The 15,683-nt window shown below is 30.7% G+C and overlaps 1 protein-coding gene and 1 long non-coding RNA gene across 3 annotated transcripts; both read right to left on the bottom strand.

Annotated features, from left to right (window-relative positions):
- Positions 1–619: 619 nt before the first annotated feature.
- LOC149903083 (uncharacterized) lies at positions 620–1,596 on the bottom strand. Of its 2 annotated transcripts, none has more exons than XR_016457439.1 (2): positions 1,398–1,596; positions 620–1,143 (listed from the first exon to the last, which is right to left on the bottom strand). It is a non-coding gene; the product is annotated as an uncharacterized LOC149903083 (long non-coding RNA). The 2 variants fall into 2 exon arrangements; XR_016457441.1 differs by lacking the exon at positions 1,398–1,596 and adding an exon at positions 1,218–1,330.
- A 9,012-nt stretch (positions 1,597–10,608) lies between these two features.
- On the bottom strand, positions 10,609–15,683 carry LOC149903082 (uncharacterized). Its single transcript, XM_090109340.1, has 6 exons — positions 15,600–15,683; positions 15,406–15,523; positions 14,667–14,802; positions 13,421–13,484; positions 12,040–12,194; positions 10,609–10,735 (listed from the first exon to the last, which is right to left on the bottom strand). Exons 1-6 carry the CDS (start codon positions 15,681–15,683, stop codon positions 10,609–10,611), a joined length of 684 nt encoding a protein of 227 aa, XP_089965466.1.

Genomic DNA, 15,683 nt, shown 5'->3' with positions numbered 1-15,683 from the left:
TTGGATTAAAATCGGCTCTATCTTCATTGGTAGTATATTCAGTATTTTGTGGTAACTTTTTTTATCCACAAAATAATAGTAGTAGGTATTTTGAACTAGAATTGAATATAAAAACCAAAGACATAATTGTTTTTTTCAAACGATTTCAAAAAAGGAGGAGATATTTTGTGGTGATGAATCTTTTTTTAAAACCTTACAATTTTATCCAAAGATAAATTATATAAATACCTATCTATTATATTATAGATACAATTTCGATGTAGGTATGGTTGCATATAGATATATTTTTTGTGAGTTGACTACCACACATTTTCATCGAGCTGAAAGGACAGTAGAGGAAAGTAACCAAATATGGAATACCATTTTGTTTTTGGGATATAAAAATAAAACTTTACATAAATTAAATCAGTTTATTGTTTTTTCTGGTCAGTCATACATCTATAAGTAGTAATTAACAGCCTTTAACGAAATATATCAGTAATCAAATTAAAATCTTACACAAAAAACAAAATCCCAAATGAGTAACCAAATATGGAATAGGTACCCATATATGGAATATAAGCTTAAATCAACATAACAATATCAAAAATGTAATGAATATCTTTGAGATCCATTAAATGAATGTAACATATTGTGATAAATGAAAGAAGTTACGTAATTACTTGCAAAAGTCACAAATCCAGATCCACCTGGACCAGCACATCATAATGTGTTCAGAGCCCATACATCAAGCATTTAATTCAACTTTCTCCACTTTCATCCATGGAAAAAAGTCTTGAACAGAACCTCCTGACTCTGCTGATGCATGTATGTTACATTCTGCATCTGCAGAGTCAGAAGGCACTTGGTCCATCAAGTCATCATGTCCACTACCTTCATCAAACTGGATAACGTCTAGTTCCTCAGAGTCTTTCTTCTTCACGATCATCCTTATTTTTCTACGATTGTTTGTTTCTCTTAATAAAGTTGATAACGTTGAAAGAAGAAATAGAAATATAATGATGAAATAAAGTTGTCCTAGGGACTTGGAAATCCTGTGCCGCTTTCAAATACCCCATTTTCTTTTCCCGGACGAATTTTATAGATTGTGCCGTTTTTTCTTCATCCCAGATTTTTCGTTAGGTTGATTGTGAACCGGACATTCTAAAAACAAACATTACATACAGTTTTTAAAAAAATAATAGCAAGTTTATAGTATTCCATAATTAGACACCGACGACTGTCCATATTTGGATTTTTATACTCATTCAAACTCTTCTAAATATTTTTTCAATTCACAATATTTTAAAGAAAAAAGATCACAAAATGGTGAAATAAACATAATACCGATATACTAAATAGTATAACACGTTATGTAAACAAACTTAATAGCCGGTAAATACTCATTTATTACTTACCTTAAAAAAATTCTGCATGGCAACAAAACAAAACACGTCTGCCATACGTAAACCGTTCACGCAACTAACTCGATGGTGTTAGTGCGATAATTAGTACACCAAATGAAACAGAAGATGGTCGAATGTTGCGATTCATACTTATAGTCTTAGAGAAATGAAGGAATTCCATATTAGGATACTATTCCATATTTGGTGACTTTCCTCTACTAACAAGTAGGTAACAAATAATATTCCACATTTATGAAATTTGAGTAGAGAGAGATTTTTTTTCTACAATTTAGGGCTAGGTACCACAGAGTCTATTTAGTACTATATTATACATCAACTTCAAGTCTCTTGATAAATACTATTATATCAGCAATATCTTCGCAGACAAAATTCTTATATTCGTTGACGAGGGTCAATGTTGAATAGAAGGGAAATTGATAAGGTCCCTTTATTATTTGATGTAAACAATACAGGCTTATGTGAAAGTTATCTAATAAACGACTAGACCAGTTTGTTGTCCTAAAAATTATATATTTTTTACTCAAAGAATTACTTATCAGAATTAATAATTTGAAAGCTTAGAACGTAAAATAAATAGGTATAAAAAATATGTACTTGATAAAAAAGAGCGTATGTGCCAAGCACACGTGTCAGAAGTGTAACTTCTTTAGCAAGATTCAAAAATCCCAAAATCGTCGCCTTACTCCATGACGTGACGGTATTACCATGACGCGACACTAAAATTTTACTCTCAACTTGCCTGAAGAAGTTTCAATGCAAAAGTAAAATTAGAATGAAATCAATTTTTATTTATACGGACTTGAAGTTCGATAAATTTTAAAATCAAAGTGAGATGTCATTTGTTTCTCTTATCGATTCAACACAACTTTAATAAAACATTACGTTAGACTATTATTAATCTCCTCTGCTCCGAAAAGCTTTTAGTGGAGCTAAATTCAAAGTTTTATTCTCATAAGCATGAGCGCAATCTACAAAATGTATGCAACTGTTTTTCAAAATACATCACCATATCAGAGTAAATGAGATAGACAAGTTTTGATAGTCTAGCTGTTATTCTTTTCCACAAGAAACTTTTTTTTTTCAACATGAACATTTTCCACAAGTTCTGTTGATTCACTATCTAATTTGTGCTTCTAGAACAATAATAAACACACATTCCACTGAAATTCACTTTTATTACACATAATATAATAATGTTTTTATTAGATTGACGTTCATTTCAAAATGGAAGCCTCAAATTGCGCACACAATAGATTTATTACACGCCCCATAAGTTTTCAACTATTACATAATATAAAGGTCCCGTAAATCAACGTCTGTTGTTATCATCATTTTCCCAATCAGCCCCCGTACCACGGTGTACCAGTGTGGAAAAGGGACAGTGCTATGGGTCGTGTAGCGCCATCACTTTCACATACTGGAAATAACGCTGCTATAATGGCAATGCTAAATGACATGGTAATCTGGCGGTCCTCGATATATTATTGGCAAACAAATCAATGTAATATTGATGTCTTATCCTTGAATTAGACGGTTAGTATGGATTTATATTGTAGTTATCTATTATGAATACATCGATTTCGTTATTACTTTATTAATATAGGATGTAGTATGAAATATATTGTGTAGTAAGTATCAAATTAATTATTATATCAAGTGATGTTGCTAATAAAGGTAAGTTCCTTATTTCCTAATGGGTTATATGGACAGCTTGCACATTGAGTTTTATCTTCTGCAGATGCACATTTATTACACTAGCTGTCCTTCGCAACTTGGTCTGTTCACAAAGGGATTGTTTTCCATTTTTGCAACATTTCTCTGTTAGTAGACTTGTTATTTAGCTTAGTATACACAAAGTGAATTACCCAACATATTTTTTTATACGACCCAGTTTATACTTAATGTAAGTGTATAGGTGTGATGGGCAAATTGAAATGTAGGTACATTTCAATCAAAAGTTTCCTAAATATATTTTCAATAAATCTGTTAAATCTCAAAAAAATGTGAACTGTTAGTATAAAATTAAACTTTAGTAATCTATACTAATATTATAAAGAGGAAAGGTTTGTATGTATGTATGGTTTTCACGCATAAACTACTGGACCGATTTTGATGAAATTTGGCACATATAATCTTTAGACCCTGAGAAAGAACATATTATAGGCTACCTTTTATTGCGAACATATATGTACCACGGGCGAAGCCGGGGCGGACCGCTAGTTTAAAATAATTTGGATAGTTCAATAATGCATAAAATATATCACATTCTAATACGAATATTTTTTTAGAAATCTTCAAAAAAAAACTCAAACATACGTTCTTTTAATAACGATATATGAATTTTTCTAGTGCTCAAAGGAAAACCTATAACGAAAATAATGTAACTGCGTCAATAACAAATCTTCAAAAACCTAGAAGTGGATCAACGCTGTTTTTATAAATTCAAAAACAGTAGATATTTGATTTGCAAATTAATCTACATATTTTTTTAAACTACTCAGATAATAAGACAATATATTTCAAGCTATAGTTTGTATACAAACTATTTAATTATATATTTATAATTTTTCTTAAAAAAATTTATTTAATAACAACCGAGATTGTAGCATTCGCTTTTTAATTTCTTGTAATCTACAAAAAACTATTTGAAGCCGTTTTTGCTTACAAAGCAGCATACCTTTATTATCAAAACTGTAACATAGGGGGAGTCCGGGAGACTTGAACCGCTTTTTACTAAAAACTCTATAAAATCTGATCAGTGACCTGGAGAGCTTTAAGATCTACACCATATGGAAGCCTTATTATCTGGCTAAGATTTTATACTATTCTGAAAATAAAAGTTGCAAGGAGAAGATAGTAAACTAAGTTGTAATAAAAAATGAGTTTTGATTCAAGTCTCCCCAACCGGTGGGACACTTGCCCATAAGGTGCGGGACACTTGCCCATACCTTTTTAGAGAGGGGAAATGACGCAAATAAAGCATATTATTCATTAGTTATGTATTATTTAGACACATTTAACAATAACTAGATTATTCATAATCATCTTCTAAACAATTTAGTGAAAAATACTTTCAGAGCAACTCCTAAACATAACATTCGCTTCTTTTTATTAATTAAATACTCGTTTTGAGGTATATACTGCTTAATAAATCTACAAAACTAATTTAAAGACATTTCTTACTATTAATTAATATGTGCCTATTTGCCTATTTCTTCAATATTTGCCTCTTGGATGTTCACTTTGGAGGAATTTGGCGTAGTCGAATGCTAGTTGCATTGTTTGTTTTATGGTTAAACCATAGTGCATTTTACTGCAGGTCAATAAGTAACGAACGAGCAATTTCTCTAAATTTACATTGAAAATCCGGGAGCATTTGTATTAGCTCCCCTTGTCTTGCAAAGGTGTTAACTTTTGTTCACCTAAGAGGTAATACCGTAAAGTGGTTTTGCCTATCCCATACATGATTGCAATTTGACGAATAGATTTGCCACTCTTTATTTCTCTGACTGCGCTTTCAATCTTAGTCTTAGTAAACGGTTTCCTGCGACGACTACCTTCCTTAGGCTTATTCTGAAATGGCATTTTCTTTCTAAAACAAAACAAAAGCTAACTTAAATAGTATACAAACTGCAAAGGGAGAGTTAAACCATTGTTCAAGTCTCCCGACTGCAGACTGGTTCAACTCTCCCACACCCGACCCAAGGCCATATCTTGATTTTTTCCAACAAATCCACTATCAACTGGAGAACAACACTGAACGTACGACAAAATATGATAATCTAGTAATGCAATAACGTAGGTGTTTGTTAAATACCTTCATAAATGCGTGCATAGCAATTAAAACAACAAAGCCAAAAAAATTCACTCCGCGACGATGAAACCACTTTTTCGGAACTAACGGTCGAACGCGTCTGTTATCACTCAAAATTTTGAGTTGCTTGTGATTGGCGGGTTACGCTCGTTCATTTGTTTGCCACTTGGCGTAATTTGGCACCTAATTTTAAAAGTTATTGAAAGTGGTTCAACTCTCCCACCTGGGCAAGTCTCCCGGATTCCCCCTACGCTAAATCTGCATTCGAGTCACGTTTTGAGTTAAGTACTGAAGCTCTAACGTTTTACATGGTATAAATTGAGTGCATATTTCATGTGCACTTAGATTTAAATATGTTGCTAGAAGGTACAAGTACTAAAAATGAGAATTTATCGCTTGATCCATTTATATATTTACTTGGTCTATTTTTAAATGCTCTAGGATTTTTAATTCATTTGCACATAGGTTGTTATCTGTACAAAGGTTGTTTTTTTAATTAACATTTTTCCGCGGTAAAAACCGCATGGCACTGCACCAGTTAGGTATAAATCTTCATAATTAACTAGCGGTCCGCCCCGGTTTCGCCCGAGGTACAACATGTTTACGTTTTCTCTCCATAGGAACTATTCTCGTACTTGAAGGAATATTATAAAAAAAAAATAACGAAATCGATTCAGCAGTTTTACGCTTATATTTAACAATTTATTTTTATTACGTATAGAGATCATGTTATTTTATATATCAATAAGTGACGGTAATGAACAATTAGATGTTATGGTTTTCAATCGGTTTAACTTGAAGATCGTTATTTGATGGAAAGTTCGGAAGAAGCTTACGATTGTTTATCCTATTGGAAGAATATTGAGGTCAGAGTTTCTTTGACGTCGTTTATAGAGCCTGATGCATTGAAAATAGACGGGAACAAATTGAGGATTTTCTTAAGTTTTTAAATTTTAAAAATTACGAGCAGTCGAACATTCTCTTGAGTAATTTTTAAATAAAATATGAATATGCAAATATGAAATTATATTAAGATTACTATCAACAATTGATATACATAGTATACCTACTACATAATTATATAAAGATTAAAATATTATTTGTTTAAAAGCGGTAATCTCAGGACCAACTGGACTGATTTAAAAAATTGCCTTACAGCCGTACAAATAAAAGCTTGCTTATTCAAACCTTATGCAATGCATAGATATGATAAGAATAAATAAAGAATAAGGATGTCATAATTTCTTACAAATAAATTTGGAATAACGTCGATGTAACTATGCTCACGCTATGCAATGGGCGCGAAGCGGCAACGTCGCAATTCATTCACAAAATTATGAAAAACATTGAAATTGTCTACGGTTAAGCCTTGGTGCTGTCATTTTGCTGACGCTCGTTTGACTTCGTCAAATTTGTTGTGAAGTTTCATCATACGATGTTCTGTTTATTTATTTTTTAAATATTTATTGGAAATAATTTAAATATATCATTAAATATGCAAGCAAATGATAGATAACGCTATCCAATATCTGGAGAACAGAAGATAAACCCACCTTGAGATAGAGAGTTGCCAAATAACTGGTAAGTACTCAAAACATACAACTCCAGGCTTAGAAGATTTATATTTTCAACGAAAGTGTATATTATTGTGATAAGTTTAGAAATAAGTTTTATGTATGTATGGTTTGGCGCATGTTGTAAATAAATAAATCATTATAAATATCAAAAGGGTTTTTCATAATTTCGTATATTTTGACATTTCATACAAAATTTTCCATTTCAATAGGTACGTAATGAAATTATTAATTTGCTCAACTTTTTCTACTTCTCGTATCGTCTCATTGCTATTATCTCAAATTGAGATTGAAAATTGCTTCTAAAACTTGTAAAACACAGCACAATGTACTAAAAGATATGTTATACTCGGTTATGTCAAACTTATACTAGGGTGGTAGCCGTAATAAGGACGGAATAGCATTAGTATGAATACTTATTACGAAGTTATACTAGGTTACATTTATTTCGTGTTTATTTGTATGATTTTCCCTTATTCTTAGTTTATTCTTTGCATAAAATGTTATAACTCGTTTATTTGTACGGCTGTAAAACTCTATCTACCCAACACAATCTTATTTTTCCGTACAAAGTTTCTTAATTCTTTGTTTCGATTAGAACAAAAGCCATACTGCTATTGTTATATTTCTTGGTAACTCAAAATTGACAGTAACTTCAGTTGGCACGTGCTACGTTTATGGAACTTATATGAAAAGTTTTACCAAAATGCGAAAACAACGGGTTTCTTGATATTATTATTGTTCTTTCAAGCTTAGTAATGTGTGAAGCTGTTACTTGTAGTTTAGTAACATTTTTTATATGAGTTTGTTATCTAATATCCTTCTATACTTTTTGTTATACAAATTAGTTACTGTAATGTTTTTGATGTATGATCTTTGTGGGTTATATGTTTTCAAATTTTGTTTGGTCGATGAAACAGTTTTGGGTGAAAGTGTGAAAAAGTTTTAGCTCATTATAGATTTGTAATAATATGGAGCATCCATATAAAGAGGAATTAGTGGTACCTGTTCACTTCAAGATCTAAATCTATTTCCGTTAATAAAATCAGTATGTTATTTTTGGTAAATATAGTAAGACATACTCGGATTTCTATAGTTAGTCAACTTAAAAGTGTGTTACTCGTAGAATAGATCTTTTTCTTTTATTAAAATATAGTACCGATATTGTTATTATGGACGCAACAATCAGTAAAAGATATCTTCATGGCATAAAATATGAAAAATGTTTTTTGAAATAATCAGACATACAGCATTCTACAGTTTTTGGCAAATTAAATCTCGTTGAGTCACAAATGAGAAGTGTGATGGATGGTGTTTACTTTCAGTTGAAGCGCGTATTAGCTCGTAATTTATTGGCATAATTACACCAAATGTATAGAAATAACCCTTTTATTTGAGGTTAGACTTGAAGATTGATTATGATTGATTCCAGTTATCAGATAACAATAATATATTAATATCTGTTTTGCGATTCTGAATTTGATTTATTATTAACGTAAAATGATTCAATGTAAACTCATTATAATTTATGTACCTACATAGCTTTTTACAACATGAAAAATGTAATGAATAATAATTTATCAAAAAACATAACTCTGATAAAAGATAAAGTTCGATGTTAATTTCTTTTTGTTTCTAGTTTATAATAAAAAAAAGTGTTAACCCTTTCTAACCTTTGTAAAAATTTAATGAATACTCAGATTTAACTAATACTAGGTAATCCAAGTTGGTTTTTGCCATTTATTTTTATAGATTAATATTGTTAATAAATAAAAGGTTAATTTATAAATTAACCTTTCGGAAATAAGCCGATGTAATAATTGCTATTAGCAATTTGTCTTTTAATCCTTTAAGCTTTTAATATAGTTTGCTAATTTGTTTGGAAAATAAAGCATTAACATAATTAACATTAAAGTGATTTCAAAAAGCCTGTTTTTTTCTGAAATATGTAATTTTAGCGTAGATACTATACACTATAGTAATAATTTCTGCTCTGTTTGGTCCCAAAAATTCAATTCACAATACTTATACCTTTAAAAAGCACACAGGTAAGTTTTGGAATAAGTAAATGTATTTTTTATTTATTTATTTAATTAAATACTGTTTTCCTTCTTCCGATTAAAATTAATGACGAGCGTCTATGAGTTCTTACTCACATTTCTAAGAAATGAAGGAATTTTTAATGACTCTTCGCCGCTGTCTTAATTGAGGATCAAAGTGCTCTTTTAAATTAAATGAGAGTAAAATCAATAACCTAGATTTTAATACCAGAAGTATATAAAATTATATAATATATATATATTGATAAAGATAATTCAAATTGTATATTACCACTAGCGGTCCGCCCCGGCTTCGCCCGTGGTACATATTTACGTTTTCTCTACATAAAAACCATCCTCGTACTTCAAGGAATATAATAAAAAAAGAAGTATCGAAATCGGTTCAGCCGTTCTCGAGTTATGCGCTTACCAACACATTTTGCGATTCATTTTTATATTATAAGAGAAGATTATAATAATAATGAGCGAACGGCGTCTATAAATAAATATTATTGTCTGTCAAATAAGCTATGATTTAAAGTAGTTTTATAAAAATGTTTTCGCAGCTGTTACATTAAAACTGTATCAAACAAAATAATACATTTATTTTAGCAATTATAACAGTTAAAATTTAAAACAATATTATAAACGTATCTACAACATTCATACATGAAGTTTACATCCACGGCTAACACCAACGCGAACGGTTCACATATTGACAGTAGGTACCTACTCGCACAAAAATAAAAGAAAAGAAACTCAAAGAAGAGAATTTTACTGTATTTGTCCCTTAGAAATCAGGCAGCAAGTTGTAGGTAAATTTGGCTACAGAAATAAGGTATTCGAGAGAGATTTCCTTTATTCACAAATCACAATAGGGAAAGCGAATATAGGTAGGTATTAATTGAAATCTTTCAACTTTAAGATACTCACGAACGTGTTGTCAGTCTTTCTTACCAAGCCCAAGATAACTCATGTGAAAAAATAATTGTACCTAGATGTCTATGTAAATTTCTATCTACGTCATCAAGTGACTTGTATTTCGCCATATTCAAATTCCAACTATTTACCCCTCTTTGCACTGTTAAGTCACGATTGCGAAACCCTACCAAGTATACAGAATTCTTTTCCAATACAGCGAAGTCATGAGGTTTTATTGTGGCCATAGACATTCGCGTCTGACATATTTCAAAGAGCAGTGACTTGGTGAAATAAACTGACTGTGTTTGGAAATCGGCCAACGGTTCTGAGTTGTCAGTACAATGGTAGAGGAACGTGTATTGTGGTAGAGATGTACTTATTGAGATTATAATACTGTTGAGGTTTATAATTCTATGTTCCGAAAGAAAAAATAAATGGGCAGTTTTGAAATTATAAAAATATTCAAAGTAACCTGTTTCTGTTGGTTCATTTTTTTAATTAAATTCAAAGATAACGAAATACAGTTTTCATAATCTACAGGTATCTACGAATTTTACGAACGACGAGATTTATCTTCTATGAAACCCCCAACAAAACAAATTACTGTTTAAAAAGAGAACGGTTAAATTCTACCCTTATCTTCCTAAAATTTGACAGGAACGGAGTTTCGGAAAAATAAATATAAGCAAAATTGTTTTCTTTATTATCTATTCAGTTCAAACAACAAATTTACTCAAAAACCATTGTGTATTTTTAATTTGAAGGGTAAAGAAATATTAATTCGAGTTACAATGTCTTAGAGACAAAGCGAACTTATAGCGTTATTAAAAATTGTTACAAGAAAATTGAGTTATTTAGAGAATTCTTGTTAGAAAATGAGCCATATTTCCCCGGCATTTCACAAGATGTTCCTTCTTGCTTGTTAAGGCTTCTATTTCGTCTGTGAGAGCCTTAATTTTTTCCTCCGCCTCCTGTTTACCTCTGAAAATAAATTAAAGTACAAAATTGAATTATTTATTACCTTATCCAATTTCAAAGTAAGCGAATGGTGGTACGTGACTGAAATCCTTATGTTGTTGATAATACAATTTGAATAAAAAATTTACCCAAATAAAAGTCTGTATTATGTGTCGGGTACATTATTTATGTTAAGTTATTAGGCGCTGAATTAGGGCTTTGGGATAACATATTATCTAAATTATAAATGATAACGCTTTAGAATAAAATATTATCTCAATTTCAAAGTTCTCTATTTCCAAAAACAATGTATGATACTAGGGTATATCGTCTTTTCTACCTTATAATAAAAAAGTATGTTTTGATTGAACAATAAATCTGAATTATAGAAAATTTCTAATAATAATACCTAAAAGGAAAAGTTGTCAGTATGTCCGGATATTGTGTTCAAGCGTGGACTACTAAAATAAGGCACTTATGTCCATATATCATTTTCCTTTTCATAGTTCAACGAATAGCACTTTATTAAAGTAGGTCACAATTGGAAAAAATGTAATAGAAATACCATTTGGACGAAAAGCGTATTTAATTTTTATTGCCTTTTGAAAGAATTCAGAGCGTAAAAATATCGATTTATCTAATTCTAGTTTTTAAATGAAAAATTACACGTTTTCGTGGGAATTTATTTATTTTAAAGCTTTTGTAAAAAAAGCTAATGTAGTTAGGTATTATACATCATTACTAAATAACGCTTTTTGCTTTATCAACTTCGTGAAAAATATTTTATGAATTTCAATTTAGTGATACCGAGAAGTAGGTAATCGATCTGTTTCATCAGTTTTTAATACAGAACTATAATTAATCTACTGCATAGCTTTTATCTCAGACAGCTTTGAGCGCGGCGACCGAATGTAAAAATTCCGTAACGAAAAATCTTAACACCCTCCACTCCAACCGGCACAGCGATGCGATACTATGCAATAGCTTTACCGCGGCAGTCATCGAGTGCCACACGTATTTTTTTGACGTGACAACGTCTTCTAATTCGATAAAGCCGGCTGCATGCACGAAAAAACATGACTCATGCGGCGTTACCTAGCTCTGAGGCGTTACATGTAAGGCTTGAAGTGCAAGCCAGAGCGCGGAACGAGCGACAAAGAAGCATAATCGGACGTTGTCACGTTCAACTATCGTCAGTAAACCGACTTTACAGACAATTAATTTTTTTGTATTTAAAAATAAAATATATTTTTTTTACCACCAATAAGCTTTTCCTCTAAGGGGCACATTACACACAAATATGCTTATTATTATTAAAATGATATTACATAACATTAAGTATGTCCTCTGGTACTCCAGAACTCAACTCCTCAATAGCAAGCTGTAATTTCATCACGTCGTCTTGACGACACGCCTCCTCAGCTTCCAGCTCAATGGTGATATTCTTTATCATTTCTATTTCGTTGTTTATTTCTTCTTCGTTCTAATATCGTTTAAAATCATGTTAAGTAAATAAATACCTTTAATAAATTAAATATTTGCGGGACTGTTAAGTTTTAATTAAATATGTTCGTTTAAAGCGGGTCAAGTTTAGTCTGAAATAGCGGGGAACACAAACTAACAAACAGGGGAAGCTCATAAAAGTGTGTCAAAAAAGTTGTTCCTATAAATAAACAAAACTCCCTGATACACCAAACGTCAGAAAAATCTAATTCATACCTATCCTAATAATTAAAACTGCCAGCAATATTTAGACGTATCCACTCTGTTAACAAGTCAATACCATATGCTATAAAAACCATGTAAGAAACCATGGATCAAGTATTTGGCCATGTAATCAAGTAAATGACGCATGTAATCGGTCCCTATTTCTTAGCTATATTTATTGAGGATATTTTTTTAGACATATTGTTGGTTCAGTAAACATCGAAATCTCTAATTATTGTTATTTCGTCTCATTATTTATATAACAATGCTATCTATATTGTAAAGGTAAGCAATATAATTGTAATCCAGTATCCAATTAAAATGTGATAATGATTAATGCTATTTCGAGATTAAATTGTAATAAGTCTATTGAATAAACGTCAGCACAAATGTTATTCACTATTATTAAATTAAGGATGGCTTTGCTTTTGTAATATATTGCCAGTTGAAGGTTTACCTTTGTAATATTTTATCTACTTATTCGTTTATTAATCGCAATTACTAAAGTACTAACGAGTAATTTTATATAATATGTGAAAAAAAATGAAATGTTTTCTCGACATGTAATTGCGTTGAAGTTTTGTTATAATATTTACATTTGCAAGGTTATGACTTATGACGTGATATGTAGAAAATATATTGATTCTACTAGCGATAATTTTCTACTTTACGAACCTTACCTAGTGACTTTCATAATTTTATACTGTTCATTGAATTTATGATTTTTTATTCAACTATGTGCATTATTAAACCTAAAAGTAACTGCTTCATTACTATATTTTACGTATATCGAAATCGAAACAGAAATTTTCACGAAGGTCTCGTTTATATTAATCTCATTAAACATAAGCAAACCCACAGGTAACTGCTAGTAAATTAATAATAATAAGAAAGTCACCATAATATAACGTCTGGCAACTAAAGTGCAATAAACTATCTAATTGGTACAAACCACAGACATGTATATTTAAGATTTGATACATGTCTGTGGTACAAACTTACCGCAAAAGCTCGTGTTTGTCGAAAGCGCTGTGCAATTTCACTAAGGGTGTCTTCGTATTTGCGACTGAAAATTGTAATTATAAAACAAAAGATATTTAATATTAACAAAATCGTATAAAATATTGATACAGTACATAAATTTAAATCTATAGTCGATAAATTAAATGCATACTTATGAATTTTGTAATCAAATATAACACTCTCAATGATATATAAAAAAAAAATGAATTCTTAAACTCTTTTTTATCGGTATAAATATGAATTATTTATTATTGATAAAAGCACGTCGCTTCTTCTAACGATCTTTGAGTATTGGCTTCGTTTCTTATTGAACATGGTTCATAAAAGTTCCATTCATATTATATTTACGAGAAACGAAATTCAATCTCACATAATATACAGACTATAAAAATATAAATTATCATTATTAAAAAAATATAATTTCATGGAGCAGGGATACAGGGAAAAATAATTTTTATTTAAACCAGCGGCCGAAAAATTATTCATGAATAATATAATGTACCTAATTAACTTTAATGTATTTTGGTTTGAATATATAATCTACAAGTAGGCATCTATCTAATTGGACTTCAAATAAGGGACAATCAAGAATATTCTTTCGTTACCTAGGTACTTCTAAAAATAGCATTATTAAACATTTAATGTAATATGTTTTTGTGTTGATCAACAATGTGTTGTTGTGTTGAACAACAAAATTAATATAAAATTAAGTTTTAAAAGTACCCAAAAAGTTGGACAACAAAGTGAAACCTATTTTAATCCCTAGTTAATTTAAATTACTAACTGTTATTGTAATAAACTAGCGGTCCGCCCCGGCTTCACCCGTGGTACCTACATGTTTAAACTATCCTATCTCTCAAGTTGGATCGAACTGCACATGGTGTGCGAATTTTATTAATCGGTTAAGTGGTTTAGGAGTCCATTGAGGACAAACATTGTGACACGAGATGTATATATTATATTAAGATTATTTATAACTAGCTTTCCACCCGCAGCTTCGCACGCGCAGTCAAAGAAAAACCCGTATAGTTCCCGTTCCCGTGGGATTTCCGGGATAAAATCTATTTCCCGGGATAAAAAGTAGCCTATGTCCTTTCTCGGGTATCAAAATATCTCTATACCAAATTTCATGCAAATTGGTTCAGTAGTTAAGGCGTCATTGAGTAACAGACAGACAGACAGAGTTACTTTAGCATTTATAATATTAGTGGTATTTTTAACATACATCTCACTCTCCACACACGCCTGTTCTTGTCTAACCTCCGTCTCCAACATAACTCTATGGTCGCGCGACTTATCAACCGAAGCGCTCATAGACTCACATTGTTTTTTTAATTGCATCCGTTTCGCTGTTAACTGTACTGTGGATTGTGAATAATCTGTTTGTTTTATTTGTTTATTTGTAGGGTATTTTGTGGAATAAATACTCGGTTTTTTATTGTCTTACTGGTTTTTTGAGACTTGACTTGATTGCGGGGAATAAGTTTCTATACAACCCAAAGTAGGTGTTTTATTTATTTTGTGTGCTACCTATATTAAAGGTATTTTTATAGGAAAAGGGTATTGGTATATATATTTAAGGGTTCGATTGTGTAGAACAAACTATACCTATTTGAATTATGATATTGTAAATAACGTGAAAATGCTTGAAATAGGCCGGAAACGACGGCTCAAGCCGCAAACGCGGTATGAGATATTATATTGATATTGGAAAATTTATTTATTAATTGATATTTTATTAAGTTTTTGTTCATTATCTTTATTTTTTATTTTTACTGTAATGTTTGAATTAAAGAAGCAAAGTAGAACTTTACATGAACTAAATTTAAAATTTAATAAAATGTATGAAATTATTATTTTACATCTGTTACTAATTCTTTACTATTGATATGTTTTATAACCATTGTAACAATTATTATTACATAAATTTCTATTATATAAATATAATAGTCTGATTCTCTTACCATTTTCTAGCTTCAGGCGTTCTATTTCCGTATTCAGAGAACGCGAAATGCGCAATGCATTCAACGTTTTATGGTATTTCTGTTCATTTTCCGCATCTAACGATGGCATTGCAGACCTCTACAAAATTAATTAACAAGTTAATAATTGTTAGAAATTAAATATGTACTTACTTAATAACGTCAAAGGTACATACCGTTACTACAATGTCGTTCTCTACTTCTTCCAAGTTTGATTTTAACAAACATATTTGCATCTGTTGTTCTTCGGGAGAAAACAT

The sequence above is a fragment of the Colias eurytheme genome, chromosome 14 (genome assembly GCF_061535395.1).
Source record: "Colias eurytheme isolate Ceu_HAF_F1 chromosome 14, ilColEury1 Martin Lab GWU primary, whole genome shotgun sequence".
Classification (NCBI taxonomy): Eukaryota; Metazoa; Arthropoda; class Insecta; order Lepidoptera; family Pieridae; genus Colias; species Colias eurytheme.
Note: the sequence above shows the minus strand (reverse complement) of the source record. Positions and strands in the feature narration are given on the sequence as shown.

Excerpts from the sequence above, each read along its gene's own strand:
- LOC149903082 (XM_090109340.1), bottom strand. The coding sequence starts at position 15,683 with ATGTTTTCTCCCGAAGAACAACAGATGCAAATATGTTTGTTAAAATCA. Across the intron at positions 15,524-15,599 it reads AGAACGACATTGTAGTAACG|AGGTCTGCAATGCCATCGTT; the intron begins GTATGTACCTTT and ends TTAATTTTGTAG. Across the intron at positions 14,803-15,405 it reads ACGCCTGAAGCTAGAAAATG|TACAGTTAACAGCGAAACGG; the intron begins GTAAGAGAATCA and ends CACAATCCACAG.